We start from the raw sequence: 23,157 nt of genomic DNA, 5'->3' as shown, positions 1-23,157 counted from the left end.
ATAATACTGACACCTGACCTTGGAACTGATAATGCCCTCCCCAAAATGTATACTTTCACACCCTCAGCAGCAAACTTTGGAACCTATCGTTGTCCCTGTGGGACAGAGGCACACACAGGGGAAGGGTGCCCAGGGCACTCAGTGCCCACAGGCGAGCCCACATCTGCTTGCAAACTTTGCCCTCCCTCTGGCCAGTAGCTGAAGAAGGGGTATGCCCAGGAGTGGCCTCAGCTCTGCTTTGACCAAGATAAAGGGTGGGGAGAGCAGGCCCCAGACTGGCGGGAGGGCTCAGCCTTGAGATTATGCTGGAGACACAACAAGGGGTGGGCATGCCCTAGGCGGGTCAGAGCAGGGGCTCTCGAGCTCAGAGACCCAAGCCTTGCATTCCCGGCGCCCCTCCGAGCTCCTCTCCCCATGGACCGCACTGTGGTGCTCATCACGGGCTGCTCCTCCGGCATCGGCCTGCACCTGGCTCTGCGTCTGGCATCCGACCCCTCTCGGAGATTCAAAGGTATATGAGGGGCTGGGACAGAGAGAAAGGAGCAGTCACTAGCCCAAGGAGACCCAGGTAGGGGTAAGCAGGGAATTCAGATCCTTGTCTTCTCCCTGAACCTCCAGTGTATGCCACGCTGCGGGACCTGAGGGCGCAGGGCCCGCTGCGGGAGGCGGCCCAGTCCCGAGGGTGCCCTCCTGGCTCCCTGGAGATGTTGCAGCTGGACGTGAGGGACGCAGATTCCGTGGCCGCTGCCCGGGCACGCGTGACCGAGGGCCGCGTGGATGTGCTGGGTGAGCCTCCCCGCAGCACGTATGCAGGAGCCTTCCCCACCCTATGTCCAAACCAAAATGTCCTGAGGCCCCAGGAACACAAGGGGAACGGCTGGGTCTGAGGAAGGCGAGGCAGGTGGGGTTCGGCGTCTCTTCCCGCAGTGTGTAACGCGGGCCGGGGCCTGCTCGGGCCGCTGGAGGTGCAGGAGGCTGGCGCCGTCGGGTCTGTGCTGGACGTGAACGTGGCAGGGACGGTGCGGACACTGCAGGCCTTCCTGCCGGACATGAAGCGCCGCCGCTCGGGACGCGTATTGGTGACGGGGAGCATGGGTGGCTTGATGGGTGCGTGGAATGGGGAAGGGCCAGCGGGAGGGGTGGGGCCTGGTGACAGTGCCAGGGGCTACAGTGGGCTCCGGGCGCCTCCAAAAGCTTCATCTCCCCTGGAAGGGCTGCCATTCAACGCCGTTTACTGCGCCAGCAAGTTTGCGATCGAAGGTCTATGCGAGAGTTTGGCGGTTCTGCTGCCGCCCTTCGGGGTCCAGTGAGTCACCGCCCCACCCCCAGAGCCCTCTGAATCCTGATTTTGGGAACCCCAGGACCCTGACCTGTTGGAGCCACTCTCACGCTGGTCCCTCTCCACTGCGGCTCACATTTGTTGTGTGCCAGGCGCAGTACTGGGCACTTGGCACTCGTTATCTCACTTCTGCCACCCAGCTGGGAAACGGAGGCCCAAAGAGGTTAGGTGACTGGCCCAAGGTCACACAGCTGAAGGGAGCCTGCCAGGTTAGAATTCTGACACACGTCTCCCTCACACTCCGGGGGGCCTTTCCCGCTGTAAGCCGCTTTTCAAACGCTCCCGAGGCCCACGCGCAGACCCCTTCCCGCCCGCCCCGCCCGCCTAGTCCGGCTGCTTACTGCGCCCCCGCCCACCCGCCGCTCAATGCCCGCAGCGTGAGCCTCATCGAGTGCGGCCCGGTGCGCACCGCCTTCCAGGAGAAGCTGGAGGGCGGCCCGGGCGGAGCGCTGGACGGCGCGGACGCCGAGACCCGCGACCTCTTCTCCCGCTACCAGCGCCATTTGGAGCGGATCTTCCACGAGGCGGCGCAGGACCCGGAGGAGGTGACCGAGGTAGGCGCCGGGCGCGGCCCTGGGAGCACGGACGGCGCGTGGGGGTTGGCGGCCAGCCCCGGCCAAGCGCCTCCTCCCGCCGCCCCAGGTCTTCCTCGCCGCGCTGCGCTCCCCGCGCCCCGCGCTGCGCTACTTCAGCACGGAGCGCTTCCTGCCCCTGGTGCGCATGCGTCTCACCGACCCCAGCGGCCGCAGCTACGTCGCCGCCATGCACCGCGCGGTGTTCGCCGAAGAGCCCGCCGACGAGTCCGCTGCCGACCTGGGCGGCCCCGCGCTCGGCCCTCCTCCCGCCGCCCTGCAATAAAGGCTTGGCCCGCCGCTATCTGCCGCGCCCTCCTTTGCGACCCCAGGGGAGCGCGGTTCTGGTGGGTGGAGGGGGACGTGTGCGACAGGCGGCGCGTGCAGCGAGTGGGTGATCTGGAAGGACCGTGGCTAGCCCGGGTTATACCAACGCGGAAAGCGAGGCCCAGAAAGAGGAAGGAGCTAGCCCACCGAGGGGCAAGGTCGAGAATGATTCCTGGATTCCCGCAGGGTGTCTGCAGCAAGAGTGAGGCGGACCTGGGAAGGAGGAGAGTCCGTTTGTGATTTGGCCCCCACTAGTCAGGAGACTTCAGGCAAGGGCCTTATCCTGAGTCTGTTCTCTTAACTGTAAAATGGGTATAAGACCTATGTCATGGGTTGTATGAAGGGTTGAGATAATTCCTGGAAGTGCTGGGAAGGAGGTTTTAATAGCAGGCACCGCTATTACCGCTACTCTTAGTGGTGTTACTATTATGTGTTCGTGTGCAGAAGCCCGATGTGTAGAGAAGAAACAGGCCAAGTGAGTTATAAGGCTACAGCTCCACACATCCTCCTCCGTGTCCCCTGCCCTAGACAGAACTCAGCTGGCGGGATCACCACCAGCCCAGAAGCTGCCACTCACCAGGAGGTTCAGCTAAGGATCCAGGGCAGGCGGGCCTGCCCAATGAGCTATCCTCTTTCCTGAAGCCAGGGGCAGAAGCCAGAGAAAGGGCTTGCAGGGTTGTGGGGTCAATTTCCTGCTAACTTCCTGAGAAGTAGTGTGCTGAAGAAGGGGTGAACAGGGAGGGTACTAGATGAGGAGGGTGCGGGTAGAGGACAGGGGTAGGGGTGCCTAAGAGATGGGGGAGAGGGAGGGAAATGACTACTTGGAATGGGCAGGGCCATGGCTACAGAGATCTTGGGAAGCCAGAATAGAGGGGAAACTGCTGGGGGGTTGTTTGGAACCTGGGGGGAGGGGAAGGAGGTACAGCATCTGAACCTGCCACTACCTCCGGGTAGCCATCCACTCTGGGCGTTGGACTGCTGGCTACTCCTGGGACAGGGTGCCTCAGCCAGCTCATCCCTGCTGTCTCCCTGCCCTGATGGCCCATATGGTTCTGCTGTCCCTTCAGGATCCAGAAAGGCCACCAGAAGGGGAGAGAGCCAAGATGGCATGAATCTCTGAGACCTGCTCTCAGAGCCCAGCTCTTGTCCCCCAGTCTGTTCCTTTGCACCCCAGTGTGAGTGTGAGTGTGTGTGTGTGTGTGTGTGTGTGTATGCATACACTCACAAGGTCGCACCCTGGGGTGGGGATGCAATGATGAGAAAGGCAAAGTGTGACCCCTCCATGAATTTACATTCATAATGTTTTTAAAGATTTTATTTTTTTAATTAAATTTAATTTTTTTAATGTTTATTTTGAGAGAGAGCGAGCGAGCCTGTGAGTAAGGGAGGGGCAGAGAGAGAGAATCTCAAGCAGGCTCCTTGCTATCAGCACAGAGCCCGACTTGGAGATCGGGGCTTGATCTCAGGAACCGTGAGATCACGACCTGAGCCGAAATAGAGAGTCAGACGCTTAACCAACTGAGCCACCCAGGTGCCCCTAAGATTTTATTTTTAAGTAATCTCTGTACCCAACGTGGGGCTCGAACCCTCAACCTCAAGATCAGGAATCACACACTCCACCAACCGAGCCAGCCAGGTGTCTCAATTACATTCATACTTTTTTTTTTTTTTTAATGTTTATTTATTTTTGAGGGGGAGAGAGAGTGAGAGGAAGACACAGAATCTGAAACAGGCTCCAGGCTCTGAGCTGTCAGCACAGAGCCCGATGTGGGGCTCGAGCTCACAGACCACTAGATCATGACCTAAGCCAAAGTCAGACGCCTGACTGACTGAGCCACCCAGGCGCCCCACGTTCATACTCTTAATAGTCTCCTGCAGTCCCATGACTTCGAGGACTGTTTATGCACCCATGAGCCTCACCAAAGTCTCCAATATCTCCAACTGCATTGCTTCCCCAAATTCCAGACACACATCAACTTCCTACTCAACAGCTCCACTTGATCTCTAATAAACTTAATGTGTCCAAACGCAAGTTCTGATTTCCAGATCTCCCACTGCTCCTGCCCCAGTCTTCCCCACTTCAGTACCCGACAACTCCACTCTTCCTTCTTGCCCATCCCTCAACCAACGCATCAGCAAATACCTTCAGTCTATAAAAGATTGGAAGGTATTTTGGAATACTCTGGAAATCACTCCGGTCTATGCACTCTGGTCTACCATCACCGCACCTGGATTATTGCAGTGGTTTCCTAACTGGTTGCCTTGATGCGACCCATGCCCACCAAATAAAATTTCCACGGAACAGCCAGAATGATCTTTTTTTTTTTTTTTTTAAGGTTTATTTATTTTTGAGACAGAGAGAGACAGAGCATGAACGGGGGAGGGTCAGAGAGAGGGAGACACAGAATCGGAAACAGGCTCCAGGCTCTGAGCTGTCAGCACAGAGCCCGATGCGGGGCTCGAACCCACCGACCGCGAGATCGTGACCTGAGCCGAAGTTGGACGCTTAACCGACTGAGCCACCCAGGCGCCCCCAGAATGATCTTTTAAAAATGAAAGTTATTCCATGTCTGTGCTTAAAACACCTCCTGTGGTTTTCTAAGTAAAATCAGAGGCTTTTCTCCAAGACCTCCAACACATTCTTTGATCTGGCCCCCACTTCCTTTCGGACCCTATCTTTCATCACTTACCATTATCTGATTCAGCCCTACTGGCTTTCTGCCCCAGGGCCTTTGAACTGGCTATTTCTTCTATCTGGTACAGTTTCCCTAATCTCTGATTCTTCTCTTCCTTCACGTCTTTCCCCAGACGACCTTATCTAAAGTAGCATTCCCTAGCCCCACCCCCCCACCCCCCCCACCCCCGCCAGTTATAGTTCCCTTACCCTGTTTCATTTTTCTTCATAGCGCTTATCACCACTAATGTGTCAGAGATTTATTTACTGACCTGCTGACTTTATTGTTACACATTTATCTATAACTTTCACCACCCTATCCCAAGACACATAAGAACTTAAGCTCCAGGGCAGCTCGTTGGTTTGTTTTGTTCACTGGTTGATCCCTTATACCTAGAACCATTCCTGATCATGGGAGGCACTAAATCCACATTTACTGAATAAAAGTGACTGTTGGTTCACAACCTACAAGTTCCCTGGGTGAAATCTGAAACTGGCTCCCGTACACAGAGGCCAAGGAGAGACCAAAGAAAGAGGCAGAGCACTCCAGATTGGGAGGTGGGGGTTTTAATTAGCAAGGGAACTGACATATGAGACTTGTCCTGGGTGACTACAAGACAAGTGGGTCTCTGCACTTGCCCACCGGAATCTTAATAGTTTACGTAGAGGCCTTAAATAGGTTCCGCCACATATACCATCCAGATGGTCTCGACGACACATTGCTCTCTCAAAGCTACTGCTGTGGGAATAGCGTATACTAAGGACAGCCTTCAATTGCCCAGGGCCAGCTTGAGAGTCAGCTGGCACTCACATCTCCAACAGTGACTCTGTGAGATTGCGCCCAGATGTTTCAGGACATTTCCTGAGAGGCTGCAGTTTGCTTCTTCGTGTGGGGTCCTCTCTTTAAAATCCAACCTAAGTTGTCTCCTGTCTGAAGCTGGCTTCAACGCCTTTGTGGCTCTATAACTCTTCCAATCCTTGACTCCAGGGGCACATCCAGGCTCTGCGGGGCCAGAGGCTTATACACCTTTGGGACGTCTCTATTGATTTTATTTTCTTTTTTAAGATTTTATTTTTAAGTAATCTCTACACCCAACGTGGGGATTCTAACTTACAACCCTCAGATCAAGGGTCGCATGCTCCACCAGTTAAGCCAGCCAGGCGCCCCTTGGGACACCTCTTTAAGAATACAAAAAAGGGGGCACCTGGGTGGCTCAGTCAATTAAGTGTCGGAATCTTGATTTCGCCTCAGGTCATGATCTCATGGTACCTGGGTTCGAGCCCACATGTGGGGCTTCGAGCTGACAGCTCAGAGCCTGCCTCGAATTCTCTCTCTCTCCCTCTCCCTCGCTGGTGCTCTCTCGCACTTTCAAAAAAAAAAAAAAAAAAAAGTAAACTTAAAGAATTTTAAAAATTCCACATAACTATGAAAATGAGCATTTGCTTAGCTTGGGGAAATAAACCACAGCACGATACTGGAATCTTGGGAGATTGGTTTCCCTCCCTCTTGAGATCTCTGTGAACAATTTACTAGAAATATTTCCTGATGGCAACCTGGTTTCCTCTCTGCACGGAGACTACCGACTGCAGCCTTTCCAGCCCTATTGGCCTCACAGTAAACCCTTGACACCAGGTCTCTCTCCTTCCTCCCCTTCTCTCCTGTCTGAAGACCATCCTCTGGCAACTCTACCCAGCTGCCATGCAGAACTCTCCTCCTCCTCCTCCCTCCCTCAAACTGGTTCTGAGTGGTGTGGAGAGCATCCCACGGAGCCATAAGACCAGGCCTCTGTCATTACTTCCTCGTATGTCCTTGGAACATAGAGGGCCTCAGTTTCCCCAACTGTGAAATGGGGACTTGGACAGAGTTGTCCTGTGGCTTCCCACAAGAGTATCCTTGGAGTGGATGGGCACCAGGAGGGTTCCAGGGACTCTGAGTCCTGGGGCTCCCACCTCCGTCCCTGTAATTTATTTCTTTTAATGTTTATATTTATTTTGAGAGAGAGAGAGAGAGAGAGAGACAGAGTGCGAGTGGGGAAAGGACAGAGAGAGAGAGGGAGAAAGAGAATCCCAAGCAGGCTCCATCCACACTGTCAGCACGGATCCAGATGCGGGGCTTGAACTCACAAACCGTGAGATCATGACCTGAGCCAAAATCAAGAGTCCCACGCTCAACCGACTGAGCCACCCAGGTGCTATGTCCTATAACTTACTAAGAGGAAACTCAGGTGTGTGTTCTGCCTTCGCCGCTATCTCCTGGGTAACCAGGCCGAAGCCATTCTCTGCTGTCGGGGTCAAAAGGGCATCCGTGAAATCGGCTTTCAGGTCCGCCTCGCCCTCCACCAACTGACCTGGGAATGGTTGAGATCTGGAAATAAATAGCTTCACCTGCTCCCCCAGCCTCCGAGCTCCGCCCCACCTCCTCAGCAGGACCCGCCCTACTCCTTACAAAATCTCGCGAGGTTCCAGAACCCGGTAAAGACTTTGGCCTTTCTGCCGTTCCGTAGCTCGGGGCCGCAGGCGTTGAACTACTGTTTCCGGGTCGCAGCCAGGTAAGGCTCCGCGGCGGCCCTAGCGGAACCTAAGCCCAGAGGTCTCAGTAAGTAGAAGACCGCTCAGAGCCTGAGTGTTTCCCTCTAGTATCCTCCTTTGATTCCTTTAAGACCCTGGTACAGCCTGGCAGCAGGGCCCAGGATTTCTGGATTCCCAACCCTATGACTCAGGGGCTTTTGTCCAGTTTCCCTGCTCAGGATTTGGATTCAGTTCAGCAGCTTCACCGCTCCGTCTGAGAGATGTGGAAACCGGGGCTTAGCGCATAGCCCCGAGGCCCCGTGCCCTCCCCCGGGTTCCTCTGGATCAGCACTGAGACCCCGTCCCTGCGCCAGGTCCCCTCTCCTGGGCCCACGGCCCCGGACTGCCTTCGGCCTCAGCCACATAACCCCTCGGTCACCCACGCCTCGTCTTCCTGGCTGTCCGCAGGCCTGGGCAGCATGGCCGTATTCCGGTCGGGCCTCCTGGTGCTGACGACGCCGCTCGCCTCCCTGGCCCCTCGCCTGGCCCCCATCCTGACCTCGGCGGCCCGGCTGGTGAATCACACGCTCTACGTACACCTGCAGCCGGGCATGAGCCTGGGGGGCCCGGCCCAGCCCCAGTCCAGCCTCGTGCAGGCCACGTTTGAGGTCCTGGATTTCATCACGCACCTCTACGCTGGCGCCGACGTCCACAGGCACCTGGATGTCAGAGTTCTGCTGACCAATATAGGAGCCAAGAGCGCCTTTCTCCCTCCCCTTCCCAGCTCAGTCCAGAACCTGGCCCACCCACCGGAAGTGGTGCTGACTGACTTCCAGACACTGGATGGGAGCCAGTACAACCCGGTCAAACAACAGCTAGAGCGTTATGCCACCAGCTGCTACAGTTGTTGTCCCCAGCTGGCTTCGGTGCTGCTATACCCCGATTATGGGCCCGGGGAGCTGTCTGTGGAGTCCCTGGATGTCCCCTTACCCTCCACCATCAGGCCAGCCTCTCCCGTGGCCAGGTCTCCAAAGCAGCCAGTGCGTGGCTACCACCGTGGGGCTGTGGGTGGCACGTTTGACCGCCTGCACAATGCCCACAAGGTGTTGCTCAGTGTCGCGTGCATCCTGGCCCAGGAGCAGCTTGTGGTGGGAGTAGCGGACAAAGACCTGTTGAAGAGTGAGTGAGAGATACTCTGGAGTAGAGCAGGGGAGGACCCTCAAAACTCCTTAACCTTGCCCCCAGTGCCAAGACTGAGGAAGGGGGTGGGCATCCTTTACTTCCCACCCCTCCCGTATGTAACAGCACCTGGCACCCAGTGGGTGTTAAGGAAACTATGTTAAACGAACAAGTGCAGCTTTCTCTGTGTGTGATCTACTCACCACTCAAATCAGAATTTCCCCAAATGTGGAACTAAGGAAATCTGTACTTTTGAGAAGTTCTCCAGGTCACGAACCCTAAAGATTGAGACCCTGGGAGTAAATGGATGAGTGGGTTGTGGGTTGTAGGTAGTGTGTTAGAGCTACAGCAAGAGGGGACACGTGGTTGGGGTGGTTCTTGGAATTCTCCATCTGACTCTGATGCTCCCTGGCACTGCTCGTTCTCTGGACACATGCCAGCCCCTGCCATGACTGTCGTGCTTGCTGGCTGCCCCCTCTTCACTGCTCCCCTGACATACAGCACTTCCCAGCTTAGCCCTTTCTTCCTGCCACCCGTCCCCCTCTGGAGATTGGATGCTTAGGGATAGTCTTCCCCAAACTTGACTGTACCTTTCCTCCCCAGTAAAAAGATCTCACTGGGCTCCTTCCCCAGGCAAATTGCTCCCTGAGCTGCTCCAACCCTACACAGAACGCGTGGAACATCTGAGTGAGTTCCTGGTGGACGTCAAGCCCTCCTTGACTTTTGATATCACCCCCCTGCTGGATCCCTATGGGCCCGCTGGCTCTAACCCCTCCTTGGAGTTCCTGGTGGTCAGCGAGGAGACCTATCGTGGGGGGATGGCCGTCAACCGCTTCCGTCTTGAGAATGTAACCCCTGAGGGAGACTGGCAGAGGGAGTGGATGGGGCTGGGGAAGGCCACGTAGGGGGCTGTTGGAAGTACCGTGACCCTAGAGGAGGGAAGAGAGGACTTGGGGTGGTGAGGAAGAGGCGAGAAGGAACTGTTTCCCAGCTTGCCCTTGGAGGCAGGCTCTACCTCTGGGGAGGATAAGGGGGCAGCTCAGATGTCCTTGTCCTCCTGCCCCTCGTTCCCTCTCCTCACCCCTCCTCTTTAACCTCAGGGTCTGGAGGAGCTTGCCTTGTACCAGATCCAGCTGCTGAAGGACCCAAACCATACAGACAATGAAGAGGACAAAGTCAGTTCCTCCACCTTCCGCCAACGAATGCTGGGAAAGCTGCTTCGGCCTCCATATGTATGCCTGTCCTCTCTCTCCTCTGCTTGGGTGGGCTGGAAATGCTGGAGAGTAGACTGAAGATTTCAGTCTCAAGCATGAGTCTGAAGACCCTAGTAACTGGGGTTCCCTCTCCTCTACCTCCAGAAGAGGCCCGAACTGCCCACACAGCTCTACGTGATTGGACTGACGGGCATCAGTGGCTCTGGGAAGAGCTCAGTAGCTCAGCGGCTTAAGGGCCTGGGGGCGTTTGTCATCGACAGTGACCACCTGGGCCATCGGGCCTACGCCCCAGGGGGTCCTGCCTACCAGCCTGTTGTGGAAGCCTTTGGAGCAGGTAATGCCTGGGGAGGGCTAGAAGTGGCCTGAAAAGTGAGGGGATGGCCTGGCCTCCTTGCCCAGTCCTGTGTCTCTCGTCCAGATATTCTCCATAAAGATGGCATTATCAACAGGAAGGTCCTAGGCAGCCGGGTGTTTGGGAACAAGGTAAGCACGCTTCTCTCCAAGGACTCCTCAGCTGCTACTAGAACCAGAGGTTGGGACCGAATGGACCTTTCTGGTCTGGTTCAGAGTGCGTTTCCACTCATCTGTTCCCCACCACCTCCTCTCTCGGGCTGGCTCCGTCTCCAAGGGAAGGTAAATCGCCTGCTTCCTCTGTTCCCCTCCTCAGAAGCAGCTGAAGATACTCACGGATATTGTGTGGCCAATTATCGCAAAACTGGCTCGAGAGGAGATGAACCAGGCTGTGGCTGAGGGTGAGTTGGAGAGTTGATGGGAGCAGCCAAGGGGGACATTAAGCAGATTCTCCTCCTAGGAGCTTCCTCACCCCAAGCCAGACCCTCCACTTCCTTGGGACTAGGCTTCACCGGCTCTCTGGTGGCAAGTGGCAGTGTGCTGCTGGCAGTGACTGGGGTCTCCCCGCAGGAAAACGTGTGTGCGTGATTGATGCCGCCCTGCTGCTTGAAGCCGGCTGGCAGAACATGGTGCATGAGGTGTGGACCGTTGTCATCCCTGAGACTGAGGTATCTGGACCCGTCTCTCACCCCATCCCCACTGCACACCGCAGCCCGCTCTGAGCCAGTGGGCTGACCGATGCCTTCTCCGTGCCCAGGCTATACGACGCATTGTGGAGAGGGATGGCCTGAGTGAAGCTGCAGCTCAGAGCCGGTTGCAGAGCCAGATGAGTGGGCAACAGCTCGTGGACCAGAGCCACGTGGTGCTGAGCACTTTATGGGAACCGCATGTTACGCAATGCCAGGTTGGTGCCCCGGAAAGGGCTGGGTTGTAGGGAAGGAGTCTCCAGTGGGTGCCTGCCTGACTCTGTCTTCTCTTCCTCCTGACACTCTGTCCTGCTCAAAGGTGGAGAAAGCTTGGGCTCTCTTGCAGAAGCGCATCTCCCAGACGCCGTAAGGCCCATGGCTGACAATGTGTTCTCTGTGGGGCCACAGTGGCCCTGGAGCTGCCTAGAGATTCAGCGGTGAGGAGGAGTGGGGGCCTGGGTGCTCGTCCTAGCTTGGGCCTAGAGACTCTGAACCAGACTGGGAAGGGCAAGGCTGGGCCTGGTGGACACAGGAAGTCTACCCAGCTTGCTGGTGTTTGGCCATCGCTGAGGATGCGACTCAGAGGGGAGCAGGCCCCTCTGGCATTTTGTGCCTACTCTTGCCCACAGTGTCTGTGAAACCTTCGGCCCACTGCGGCCAGGGCAAACACTGGAACTTGTACCAATTAAAGGTGAATGTTGCCAGGTGCTGCCTGTATGTCTGCGTCCTGCCCCAATGCCTCTAGGTATCTTTCTTTGGAAGCCTTGAGCTGGAAGCCTGGAGTGCAGTGGTTCTGAGCATAGCTTTTGCAGCTAGCCAGATTGAGGTCAGCCTTGGTCCCATCGCTGACTACCTGTCTGCTTTGGGAGAAGCTACAGACTTTCTAGGTTCCTCGGTTTCTGTATCTGTGAAGAGTTTAACTGGGCTAACGGGCTCTTTGAAAGCGTTTCTTCCACTGGTCTCCTGCCAGGTACCAGGCTACGTGTTGGAGGACCGGCCTTCCACGAGCCAGGCGGGGCCTCCGGCCTCACGGACCTGGCAGCCGTGCTGGGCCGGCAGGGTGGGGTTGGACACAAGTCCCTGGAAGCCGCGGGTCCAGCACAGCGCGTGCACACAACTCTCGGAAATACTACTCGGACGAGCCTTTTGAGGGGACTCCATTTTACAGAATGTGCGTCATGTCGCGGTGTGGGCGAGTGAGGGGAAGGACAACGTCTGTGTCAGCCCCGACGCCAGTCTCCGAGGCTCCTGACCCTCGGTTTCAGAGTTTTCCGGGTGCGCATGCGCGGGCCGTGCCCCGCCCTCCGCCTCTCGTTCGTGGGTTGGTGGGTTTGGGTCACGTGGAAGTGCCTCGCCTCTTCCTCGCGGCAGGGGGCCCGCCCGCTGGCTGGTTTCCGGTTCGGTGGGTCGGAGATGACGGAGCCGGTCGCCTCTCCGGACGACCCCTGGGTCAAGGCAAGCCCCGCGGGCGCGCACGCCGGCGAGGGGAGGGCGGGTCGGGCTCATGCACGTGGGGGGTCCCGAAGACTAGGGGATTCCCTGCAGTTCCCAAAGGTCCCCCCGCCTTCCGGGCCCCGGGGCTGCAGAGAAGACAGCCCTCACCCTGCGCGTGCCAAGGTGGGGAGACAAGTGAGGCGTGTGTGCACGAATGTGAGGGGACCGGGCTTGCGGGGGGGCGGGGGGGGGGGGGGACGGTGGAGGAGGGAGGGGGTGGGGGCGGAGGGGCGGTGCTCCTATGGCCTATCTGCTTACTGCTATCGGGGCAATCCTGCAAACCCCTGCGCACCCCAGGTGCGCGCGCGCGCGCGTGTGTGTGTGTGTGTGTGTGTGTGTGTATGTGTATAAGTGAACGCACGCGCGTGCATCCTGCAATTGCCTGCGCTCTCGGGGTGGGGGGGGGGGGGTTGGGGCGGGTAGAGGTGTGTGTGGTAGGGGTGTGTGGTGTGTGTACGAGTGTGCACGCGCTCAGAGTGAGAGGAGGTGCCCAGCCCCGGGCGGAGGTCTGATGAGCTCCTTTGCTTGGTGTCACAGGTGGAGTATGCCTACAGTGACAACAGCCTGGACCCCGGTGAGTACCTCTCCCACAGTCTCTAGCTCCCTGGTGACACTCCTGCCACAGTCCTGTGGATTCCCGTGGTCTTGCCAGCCACACCTGAGCACAGTCCACTGTCCCTGAGCGGAGTTCCTGCCCTGAGACAATGAGGGAGGAGCTGCATAAGGGGCAGGAAGCATAAGGGTATAATTCCTGCTGCTCTGAAACAAGGAAATGATGAAAATAGTGGGAGCTAGCCATTCTGTCACCCTCGTTGTGCCTAGATGCCACTTTGTGAACCGGTGGTATCATTGCAGGCCCCTGGAGCAGTGGAGACACCAGAGACAGGAGCATTGTGGTGGGGCACAGCAGGAAGTGGATGACCCAATATGGGTAGCTTTTGGGTTGAAAGGGAGAGGTCAGCATTTAAGGATCAGGAAGCCATTGTACACACAGGTGTCTGAAGGTCTAACAGTGTCCTCCTGTCCTACCCCCTAGTGATTGGGACCTCTCTTTTACAGGGCTTTTTGTAGAAAGTACCCGAAAGGGGAGTGTAGTGTCCAGAGCTAATAGCATCGGTTCCACCAGTGCCTCTTCTGTCCCCAATACAGGTAGGCAGCAACATGCCCCCACCTGGGGGGGCTCAGATATACCATCATTTTAGTATATTTCCTAGACAGGAAGCTCCAGTCATCCACACGGGGGTGCTGGAGGCCTAGCGTTAGACACAGGGTCTCACCATCTTTCACCTCATCTAGAATATTAGACGGTTCTGTCCGTTTGCTGTCTCTGAGCACCAGTTTTTTCTTCCCCACTGGGGCAAGGTGGGTTAGCCGGGCCCACTGGGCTTCAAAATGACCTCTTCCTGCCCCCAACTTTGAGCGTAGATGACGAGGACAGTGATTACCACCAGGAGTCCTACAAGGAGTCCTACAAGGACCGGCGGCGGCGAGCACATACTCAGGCTGAGCAGAAGAGGAGAGACGCCATCAAGGTGACTGGGGAGGCCTGTACCTCAGCCAATGCAGGAGGCCCCTGTGTATTTCAGATCTACCCTGCCCTCATCAGTCCCCAGCATCCTTGGTGGCAGCTGCTCTAGTCCCTGGATATGAACACCTCCTTTTTTCTAGTCCCCTACCCCTTTGAGTTTGTGAGCATGGAACTTCGGTTCACAGAAAGTTTTGTACCAGTTTGCCTGAATCCCTTGGAGTTAAGGAACCCTTGTTTTCCCTCCTGTCTCCACAGAGAGGCTATGATGACCTCCAGACCATCGTCCCCACCTGCCAGCAGCAGGACTTCTCCATTGGCTCCCAAAAGCTCAGCAAAGCCATCGTTCTACAGAAGAGTATGGCCAGGGAGAGCACTGGGAGTGGCTGGGGCCAGTGGTGCTGTGAGGAGGCCAGAGACTTACACTCACTTTCGGCCTGGCCCCGGTGGGGTGATTATAATGAGAGAGTTGGGGAAAGGGAGGAAGGGGAAACAAAGTAAACCTTGTCCTTCTGGCTGAGACATCCTTTGTGCCCACCCTCACTGCAGCTATTGACTACATCCAGTTTTTGCACAAGGAGAAGAAAAAGCAGGAGGAGGAGGTGTCCATGCTACGCAAGGACGTCACGGCCCTAAAGATCATGAAAGTGTAAGGGGGGGATGCTGAGCTCGGGGAGCCAGGGCTTCTGAGGGGACTCTGAGGCTGACTTCAGTTCATACCTTTCTCTTGTTCAAAGGCCACATCAGATAATACAGAACAGATAATCTTCTCATTCCTGTAGGTGGCCACTTAGGGGTAGGACTCTGCACCCCAACAGTCCCTGATACCTAGCAGATATTCAAAGTGCCTGTGGGATTAACGAGGGGTAGAGAGAGGGGTCACCCATTTCTGTCCCAGCAGCTCTCCGGGAACCCCTTCCTGGGGCCGGGGGAGTACATACCGTGACCTGAGCTGTTATAGCACCTTAGCCCTGTTCTACTCGCTTTCAGCAACTATGAGCAGATTGTGAAGGCACACCAGGACAACCCCCATGAGGGAGAAGACCAGGTCTCTGACCAAGTCAAGTTCAATGTGTTTCAAGGCATCATGGACTCACTGTTCCAGTCCTTCAATGCCTCTATCTCCGTGGCCAGTTTCCAGGAGCTGTCAGCCTGTGTCTTCAGCTGGATTGAGGAGCACTGTAAGCCTCAGGTATGGGGCAGCAGTGGTCAAGGGGTGCGGATTTTCTATCTTCCTTCAGGCCAAGTGACCCAAGTCCGTCCTAATTTGTTCAGAGAGGGAAGGTGGCAACTTTTAGGTTTCTGGAGGCTCTCTTCTTTGCTTCCTGGCCCACATTTTCCTGTTAAGGTTTCATTTGGCAAGAATGATGTGGGCACTTAACTCAGGCAAGGCCTCGCTCTGGCCTTTGTTAGCTTGCGTTATGGCTGCCTAGTATGTAAGCCCTCATCACTCATAGCAGAATCACGTGGAATTTCTAGAAACATTCCTGGCTCCCACCCCCAGGCCCACTAGTTTTCCCTGGGGTTTGTGATTATTTGTAATGGAGCCGTGTGTTAATGGTATTGCATGGAGTTTCTGAGGCTTGACTTGCATCTCACTTTTTTGTTTCCTGACATTTTCTGGAACCACTTTAAGTGTCCTGCGACACAAGAGTGGACACTCCTGTGCCCACCACCTAAATGCTACCATTCCCATTTCTTGTATTTGCTTTACCACATAGCTGTCCATGTCTCCATCCCTTTCTCTGTCCTGTCTCAGGGACATTTCAGAGTCGACTGTAAACGGTGTTTCCCAGGGGCTTTTTCTGTTGTACTCTAAAGAGCATGACTGGTCTAGGCAGGTATCTGAGCCTCTGTCCTCACCTGAGCATCACTCGTGTTTTCCTCTGCTGCCCCCGCCAGACCCTACGGGAGATTGTGATTGGCGTCTTGCACCAATTGAAGAACCAGCTGTACTGACTGGGTTTTGGAAGCTGCAGAAGAGCCAACAAGATGCCAGAGTCTCCTACTTGGCCACGGAGCCACTGGGCTTACGAGATTGGACTGCGACACTGCACACCAGTCAGCTGGTTCTCGGTGTTTGGTTCCCCAGCACCCCTTCATCCTCACTGGGGCTGGGGTATTTGTTTTGTGAAAGCTTTAATTTATTATACTGACCACAGAACTCGAGCTTACTGTCTTTCCCCTTCTCCGTAGAAGTCTTCGGGAGGGGGGGGGACCCTGTTCTGGGGACACCCCCCCTCCCCCCATAAGAGCTCCTGGTCTCTCCCCTTCTAATCCTCAGATTTTTGCTCCTGATTACACATATTGGGAAGCTACTGTTTGCATTTGGTTTGGTCTCTTGGGCAACATTTGGCCCAAGTTTGGCCATTTTGGCAGTAGTTGGATGGGAAGGGAGGAACATGAGGAAATACTCCCACAGCCAAGAGGGGTGAAAGGCCTCCTTGTGCCTCAGCTAGGGCTGCCTGGTCAGCCCAAGGTGAGATCAGGCCTCTTCTGGCCAGCTCAGGGCAGGGCTACTGGGTTCCTGCCCTCACTTGCTACTGTATCCCCTCTCCTTCCTCCCCCACATACCCCTGCCCCCTCTGTCCCCACAGGCAGGAGCATAGCACAGAGAAGTTACATGTGACATAGCACTACATATTAAATTTTTTTTTTTTAATATTCTAAACACCAACATCGCAATTTTGCTAAAGTTACAATTTTTGAAAGTGAACTGGGCCTCCAAATCACTCCCAGCCATCCTGTCGAGCATACTTGGGTCTCCACCATCTTAGTGCTGCTTGTGTTTCTCCCAGGACTTGGGAGTGGCGTGAAGGGGTAGAGAAGATACTTTAAAGGCCTCCTGGGGTACAGAGCCCAGAAAAGTCCTGGGTAAAGCCTTGGGCTCCTCGAATGCAGTGTATACTAGCTTCTCTCTACCCGGTAGCCTTCCTCAGGGTTGACATCTGGGAGGTTTGGTTATCCAGAGGAAATTAAGTATTTTTATATCAAATTATAGTACAATAAATATTGCCAAATGCTTTCCTTTAGCGTTGTTCCAAGTTTAAGTGCAAGCAATTGGAATCTAGATGATGAAACGAGCATGACAACCATCCACTCTGGGCTTGCTCACTCCCTGAGCCCTGTATTCTGGTTCATGCCCCTCTCCCAGCTGCTCTGCTCAAAGGTGGAAAGCAGCAGGAACAAAGAAGCCAACCTGAAGGAGGCGGCCAGTCCAGGACGTCGCTTCCATTCCCCCATCCTGCAGAGGACTCCTCAAGGGTCTGGGAGCTTCACGTTGTAATCTTCATCGGTCTCTATCCCAACTTCCTCCTGGGGCAGGGAGACCAGTAAACGAGACCTCCCTGGACGAAGACCCCAGGGTGGCAAGGAGGGGAGAGACAGAGAGAACCACTTACAAAGAACTGCTTCTTGCTCTTGGGGTATCCTTCAAGGATCGCATCAGACAGTTCTGTTGCCTGACAAGAAACAAAACCACCCCTTTTCAGACGGGCGGCACTGCCTGGCGGACCCATGACCTCAGGCAGCAGTTTCTCCGGTGGCTGCCATTTTCCAGGGCCTGCTGCGGAGCTCACGCACTTACCATCCTCTTCCGCTTCCTCCATTCCTTGCAGTACTTCTGCCTCTCTCTGTACACCTGCACAGGGAAATGGCTTGCTCTAGCCTCTCAGGGGCTGCTGGGGGGCAACCTCGGCCTCACTCCAGACCTGCACAGGCAGACCGCCCCGCTACCACCCTTCCTCCTGACTCACCTGCTCTTTCTCTTCTGGAGTCACGTGGTTGGTGGCTGCTTTGATGTTCTTCAGTCTCTCTCTGTAGCCAGCACATTCCTTCTTCAACTCCTGGATCTCTTTCTGCATCTCCGGTGTGGTCAGGGCACTAGTTAACTCCTTCAGCTCTGAAACCACATCTCCCTGAGGTCGCTTCTTACCCTGATGATGGGGTTTTGTCTTTCCCAGTGGGTGCTCCCTGAGGTAGGAGACTGGGCCCCTACCTTGCTCTAGGTTCTACACCCAGGGTCCAGAATGAGTTCCATATTCTGGAAATTGCGCTCGGCAGAGATTAAGGCTTACAGAATTACCAGTTTAGTCTGCTTGTCTTTCCTCTTCCATCTACAAGCAGTGGTAAAGTGTGAGGTTGAACAGACTGTTCCCTGTAGCCAGTTAAAGAAACAGGCACAGAGGGAGTGTGGGCACAGTACACTGATAATGTTAGGGAAAGCAAATGCGTGTCTTGCGCATTTATATTCAAAAGCCATTAGCTGTTTACGTTTCTTGTAACATAATGCCTGTGGCGGCCCGGCCCAGCCCAGCTCTCCACTGCAGCGAGACATTGCGGTCAGCAAACCATTCACTTAGGGATTCCTGCCCTCTGGAATGACCCTCGCGCCAGGGGCCCCTTCCGGCATCCGCCCAGTCCTACCGGCCTCCATGTGGCGGCAGCTCTGCTGGAGGCTCTGCACCTTGGCAGTGAGGGCCATGATTTTGGTGTCCAGGCCTTGGAGGTCAGCGTCACTCACCATCTCAAACTGGTCCTGCCAGAGGTGAGACGACAAACAGAAGTGGGTGGGTGTGATGTGAGGCCACATCTGGGCAGGCCACATCACATCCACTCAAGAACCTGGGGCTCCCCAGCCCTCCAGGGGGCCTGGGAGAACAGCGGGAGGGTCCCTGTGAGATACCATTCGGTTCGGTACTGGTCCCAACAAACAAAAAGGTGTAAAAAAGTTAAAACCTGATGCCTGTCCTCAAGGAGCTTCAGGATACTGAACAGCAGAAATCTTAGTTTAGTGGTAAAACCACTCACTGGGCTAAAAGAGTAAAGGAACATTCTTCCCAAGGTAGTGATACCTAAATTACACATTTCCACAGTAGGAGGAACCTGGGCAGGTCAAGAGTCGTGGTGGGTGGTATTGAAGGGACTCCAGTAAACGTCTGAGGGGCCCCTCCCCTGAGAGAGACCAGCTGCCATAAAGGACTGTGGTGGGGCTCGGGATGGGGGGGTGGGGTGGTCTTGTCAGTGATGTCAGGGAGCAGGTTAGAAAGAATAGGAATGCCAGCCTGGGCAGTTTGGACTCTTCATTAAAGCAAAGTAAACCTTTATAGCAGAAGGCAGCAAACTACAGCCTGCACGCCAAATCCTGCCACATTCGGGGTTGTGAAAACAAAAATTTCTGGAAACACAGTTACACCCACTCATTTACATGTTTACTCGTTTACATGTGATCATTTACATACTGCTCTATAATGACGGCCCTCAGTGGCTGTGACAGTTGTATAGCTATGACAAGAGGCCATCTGGCCGGCAAAAGCACAAAATTGTCTTTACAGAAAAAATGTTGCCGAATTCTCCCTTAGGGACTCTTCATTAGAGTAGTAATGTAATGAAACCTATTTCAGAAAAGTTAGTCTTGATGGTGGTGTGGTTCAGTTAAACTAGTATTCAGGGTCTACTGGACGTTAGATACTGGGGTGGGGGGGGTTGTGCTCAGCAAAGGAGGAAGAGTGAGAAGTGGGCTCAGCCCTGGAAGGGCTGCAGTCTAGCGAGGAGATGGGTAAAAAGACCACCACAATATAGCATCCCTCAGGGAGGTGAGTGCCTGAAGAAGAGGCGAGGAGAGAATCCGGGGAAGGTTTCTGGAGGTGATGCCTGAGGGAGAACCTTGGAGTAAGAGTTCGCTGAGCAAAGACGCAGAAGAGGAAGAAGGGCTTTTAAAACTCCAGGCAGAGGAAGGACACAGGAGTAAAATACACCTAAATGGTCTAGTACTGGTGAAGGGACAGGTGAGGCTAGCAGCAGCCTGGAGCCAAGTCTCTATGTAGATTTCTCCCTGTTGTAGGGAGTGCTGGAGTTTCAAGTAGGGAAATGGCCCCAGATTGTACTGACGCAGACCATTCTGGCTGCAGCGTTTAAGATGTGTGAGGAGGCCAGGAGCTGTGAGGAGGCTATCGTGATAGATGAGGAGCACCTGAACTCAATCAGCAATGGCAGACAGAAAGGGGAGGGTGGATTCAGGAAGGGGGAAAGCCAACTGGATTTGCTGGCTGCCTAAGCTGTGAGGTAAGAGTGACTCCCCAGTCTCTGAGTTGGGTGAGGAGTGGCTCTGACTGAGGGAGAAGCCTGTAAAAGGAGCCCATTTAGGGGAGATGTGCATTCTACTTCAGCAATATTGATTCTGCAAGGTCTGGAAGGCATCCGGGCGGTGGTCTGGCCTAGAGATACAAAATTAGTGTCATCTGTGTTGGGAGGGGTGGGGACAGAAGGCAAATCATTTGGCAGATGATGGTTCTGATCTAGATGACTGGGAAAAAGAAACCTCCAAGGGGAAAGGGACCTTGGTAGGAACAATTCAGGATCTTCTGTCATCTATCATGTACATCTCAGATCTGGAAGTCTCGTTGAGTCTGGATCACAGCAAGGGGAGTACCCACTTTGATTTAAAGGGTGTGTGGGGCCCTTTTAATGGCGTGGGCTAGCTGAGTTTCACGGGATGCCTCAAGTCAGAGTTCATTCTAGAGACTGATTCACCTAATGTCGGGGTCTCACACGGGTGATAATCTGCACAGGTTTCCCTCACCTGGTCCGCAAAATAGATCTTCTGCTTGCCGTACATCTTCTCTTTGATTTTGCCTTGTTGGGCCAGCTGCTCCAGCGCCTTCACCACCGCCTGGCAGAGGGGAGAGGCAGAACCAATCAGAGGGATGATTTAGGGCCCAGGCAGTGGGAATTAGGGCCGACCAGCCTTAGGAAGCTCAAGGCTAGAATGGCTGCCTCGAGAGGGCAGCACTTCAGGCTGATTCGAGGGGCCCCAAGGGTAGGGGGGCGGTCCCAGGAGAGGGTCCTCACCGCCTTGCCCAGTCCATGTTCCCGCTGCAGGTTCCCGAACACGTCCTGGGCGCTGTAGGGCCGGTTCTGCTCCTGCAGGTATCTCAGGAGAATCCCGGGGGCTACGAGGAGACGGGGCATGGGGGGAGGTCACTCAACCGACCCCTCGCCCGGCCCCCGCCCGGGTCTCCCCCGTGCCCGCGGTCCGTTTACCTCCCGCCGCAGCCTCGGCCCGGCCTTTACTCATGGCCTTTCCCGCCGCCAACTTGGAAAGCCGGACGTTGCAGTTGCTCGGGGCAACGGCTGCTTCCGGCGACGGGAAGGGCGGGGCGCAAGCGGTGATTGGCGGAAGGGGAAGTCTTGGCGAGGAACGAAGCGACCCTTCCCGGGCGCCGTAGGTCAGTGCTGTCGGGAGCCGGGTGCGAGTGTGGTCCCTCGCACTTCTGGGTCCATGCAGCGGAGGTGGGGCGCTTGCCCTGGACTTCTCCCTTCCTGCTCCTCGGGACGCAGGCCGTAGTAAATCACGCCTTCACGTTCCGAGACCCGCTTCCAGAGGCAGCGGCTGAGCTCTCGTCACCGTGAGCTGGGCCGGTGTTCCAAAGGGGAGAAAACTTGGGATCAACTCCCGCTGGGCTAGCGACTTGCTCAAGATCACAGAGCCAGTTACTCACAGGGACGTGCCCTGTCCCACGGCCCGATGCTCTTTTCGTCGGTCTCATTTGTAAAATAGGAAAAAGAGATACTAACAGGAGGGTGGTTGGAAGACAAAAATGCGTAGAAACTCTGGAAGGACAATAGCGATATCCTTCATTGCCCGTTACCGGGCCTCGCACACAGGGGGCGCTCAACACGTGCTGTGGTGTGAACGCCAAGGCAAGGCAGGGTTGGGACGGGGCTACGGTTAAGCCACAAAGCTTGTTAGAAAAGTTTCCTGTTGGCCGAGTCAATCTTATGGCAACACCTGGCAGGTGTTTTCCACTTCTGCCCACAGTGGCCAATGGGACAAAGCCTGAAATAAGTGTTTCTAGTTTCTGAGGTCAGCCGAAGGCCAAAGAGCAGCTGTCCCTGCAGCTCAAACACTCCAGAGGAAGAGCATGGTGTTAATCTTTACAGCCTTCTGTTACCTAAATTCTCATTAGCCTTTGAAACACGTAGTTGTCTTCACATGTCTAAGGAACAATATTAAGAATTAAAAATGAGGGGTGCCTGGGTGGCACAGTAGGTTGGGCATCCGACTCTTGATTTCGGCTCAGGTCATGATCTTGAGGTTCGTGGGTTTGAGCCGCAGGTGGGGCTGCATACTGACAGTGCAGAGCTTGCTTGGGATTCTGGCTCCCTCTCTCTCTCTGCCCCTCCCCCGCTTGCTTTCTCTCTCTCTCTCTCTAAAATAAACAAACATTAAAAAAAAATGATGGAACTGCTGGCTAGATGCCAACCAAGAGTGCCAGTTATACTGTCTAGGCTCTCCAGGGGAGGGGAAGTGGCTTCATACCATGGTGATTATTCTGACCATCACAAAGGAAAAACAGGGCAGGTGGGTCGCTCACAGCTGGACTTACTATTCTAAGGTTGTCACCTGAGAACACTATCAAGGGTAAAACACCATTCAACATCAGTCTCTTAAAGATTGTTCTCATATAAGATTTATTCCCCAGCACCACTCCCTCCCTCCCCCCTCCCGTCCATCCCCACCCCAGTTCACAGTGGAGGACTAAGGAGATTCAGAGCAGGATCCCCCAGGTACAAGAAACACCCTCTGAAGATTTTGCTCTCCTTCCTCCCTCCCTTTTGCCAACTTCCAAGGCCTGAAGCTACACACACTCATGCAAACACACCAAAACCCGCTCCTCTCCCACACTCCTGTGTTTTTCCCTATCAGAGTTCACCTGTGAGACATCTGGGCTCTGAGAAGAGAGGAGGTGTCCAAAGTCTGAGAACCCTAAAGTGGGGAGATGCCATTACCCCGAATCTTCACACACAAGTGACTATGAAACAGGCACCTAGCTCTTCTCCCTTCTCACTCCTAATTTTCACTCCCGGCCTCTACCTTGTCCATCAACCAAGAGCAAACATGTTAGCACACTCCCACCTGCAGCACATGAAAATGGGCTCTGTCCAACATCCCTTGCCCAGGTATGGGAGTGTTGGGGGAGTGGTCCCTGAGGATCAGCAAAGGGTTAATGCAGAGGGCAAGAGGACAGAAGAGTTTGGCCTGAGCTCTGATTGGGGAAGCAGAGAGAGGCTGTAGTCTGGCACAGGTCTAGAATTGCCATTTTTAGTTTTTCTCTAGCATGACAGTAGAACAGATACCCCTTAGAGGGGTTTCTGACTACACATTCTTGCTAACTGGGCTCATCCTTAAAAGAGGCCCTGCCAAGTGGGAAGCAACTGAAAATAAAACTATTAAAGGAACTGAATCAGGAGTAAGAAGAGCTGGTGCAAGAAGAGCTGGTGGCTCCT

The 23,157-nt window shown here is 55.0% G+C and overlaps 4 protein-coding genes across 8 annotated transcripts; 3 read left to right on the top strand and 1 right to left on the bottom strand.

Moving 5' to 3' along the window:
* On the top strand, window positions 1–2,211 carry HSD17B1 (hydroxysteroid 17-beta dehydrogenase 1). Of its 2 annotated transcripts, XM_019435460.2 has the most exons (6): window positions 1–511; window positions 619–786; window positions 928–1,107; window positions 1,213–1,306; window positions 1,716–1,893; window positions 1,982–2,211. In XM_019435460.2, exons 1-6 carry the CDS (start codon window positions 415–417, stop codon window positions 2,195–2,197), a joined length of 933 nt encoding a protein of 310 aa, XP_019291005.2. In that variant the 5' UTR covers window positions 1–414; the 3' UTR covers window positions 2,198–2,211. The 2 variants fall into 2 exon arrangements, with proteins under 2 accessions (XP_019291005.2, XP_019291004.2); XM_019435459.2 differs by having other exon boundaries at window positions 928–1,306.
* A 5,138-nt stretch (window positions 2,212–7,349) lies between these two features.
* On the top strand, window positions 7,350–11,554 carry COASY (Coenzyme A synthase). 2 transcript variants are annotated; one of them, XM_019435462.2, is made up of 10 exons: window positions 7,350–7,461; window positions 7,889–8,599; window positions 9,233–9,447; window positions 9,700–9,831; window positions 9,958–10,147; window positions 10,232–10,296; window positions 10,481–10,565; window positions 10,735–10,832; window positions 10,922–11,068; window positions 11,170–11,554. In XM_019435462.2, the coding sequence occupies exons 2-10, from the start codon at window positions 7,900–7,902 to the stop codon at window positions 11,218–11,220; spliced, it is 1,683 nt and encodes a 560-aa protein (XP_019291007.1). In that variant the 5' UTR covers window positions 7,350–7,461; window positions 7,889–7,899; the 3' UTR covers window positions 11,221–11,554. The 2 variants fall into 2 exon arrangements, with proteins under 2 accessions (XP_019291007.1, XP_019291008.1); XM_019435463.2 differs by having other exon boundaries at window positions 7,455–7,508.
* A 126-nt stretch (window positions 11,555–11,680) lies between these two features.
* On the top strand, window positions 11,681–16,901 carry MLX (MAX dimerization protein MLX). 3 transcript variants are annotated; one of them, XM_053892610.1, is made up of 8 exons: window positions 11,681–12,305; window positions 12,882–12,918; window positions 13,404–13,493; window positions 13,770–13,876; window positions 14,128–14,227; window positions 14,419–14,518; window positions 14,860–15,061; window positions 15,772–16,901. In XM_053892610.1, exons 1-8 carry the CDS (start codon window positions 12,132–12,134, stop codon window positions 15,826–15,828), a joined length of 867 nt encoding a protein of 288 aa, XP_053748585.1. In that variant the 5' UTR covers window positions 11,681–12,131; the 3' UTR covers window positions 15,829–16,901. The 3 variants fall into 3 exon arrangements, with proteins under 3 accessions (XP_053748585.1, XP_053748584.1, XP_053748586.1); XM_053892609.1 differs by having other exon boundaries at window positions 11,681–12,467; XM_053892611.1 differs by lacking the exon at window positions 13,404–13,493.
* Window positions 16,902–17,017: 116 nt separating this feature from the next.
* Window positions 17,018–22,344, bottom strand: PSMC3IP (PSMC3 interacting protein). The gene is made up of 8 exons (XM_019435470.2): window positions 20,911–22,344; window positions 20,719–20,819; window positions 20,450–20,539; window positions 18,295–18,406; window positions 17,625–17,770; window positions 17,456–17,509; window positions 17,271–17,330; window positions 17,018–17,184 (listed from the first exon to the last, which is right to left on the bottom strand). The coding sequence occupies exons 1-8, from the start codon at window positions 20,942–20,944 to the stop codon at window positions 17,128–17,130; spliced, it is 654 nt and encodes a 217-aa protein (XP_019291015.2). The 5' UTR covers window positions 20,945–22,344; the 3' UTR covers window positions 17,018–17,127.
* Window positions 22,345–23,157: the final 813 nt, after the last annotated feature.

The sequence above is a fragment of the Panthera pardus genome, unplaced genomic scaffold (assembly GCF_024362965.1).
Source record: "Panthera pardus isolate Hobbes unplaced genomic scaffold, ASM2436296v1 HiC_scaffold_3, whole genome shotgun sequence".
Lineage (NCBI taxonomy): Eukaryota > Metazoa > Chordata > Mammalia > Carnivora > Felidae > Panthera > Panthera pardus.
Note: the sequence above shows the minus strand (reverse complement) of the source record. Positions and strands in the feature narration are given on the sequence as shown.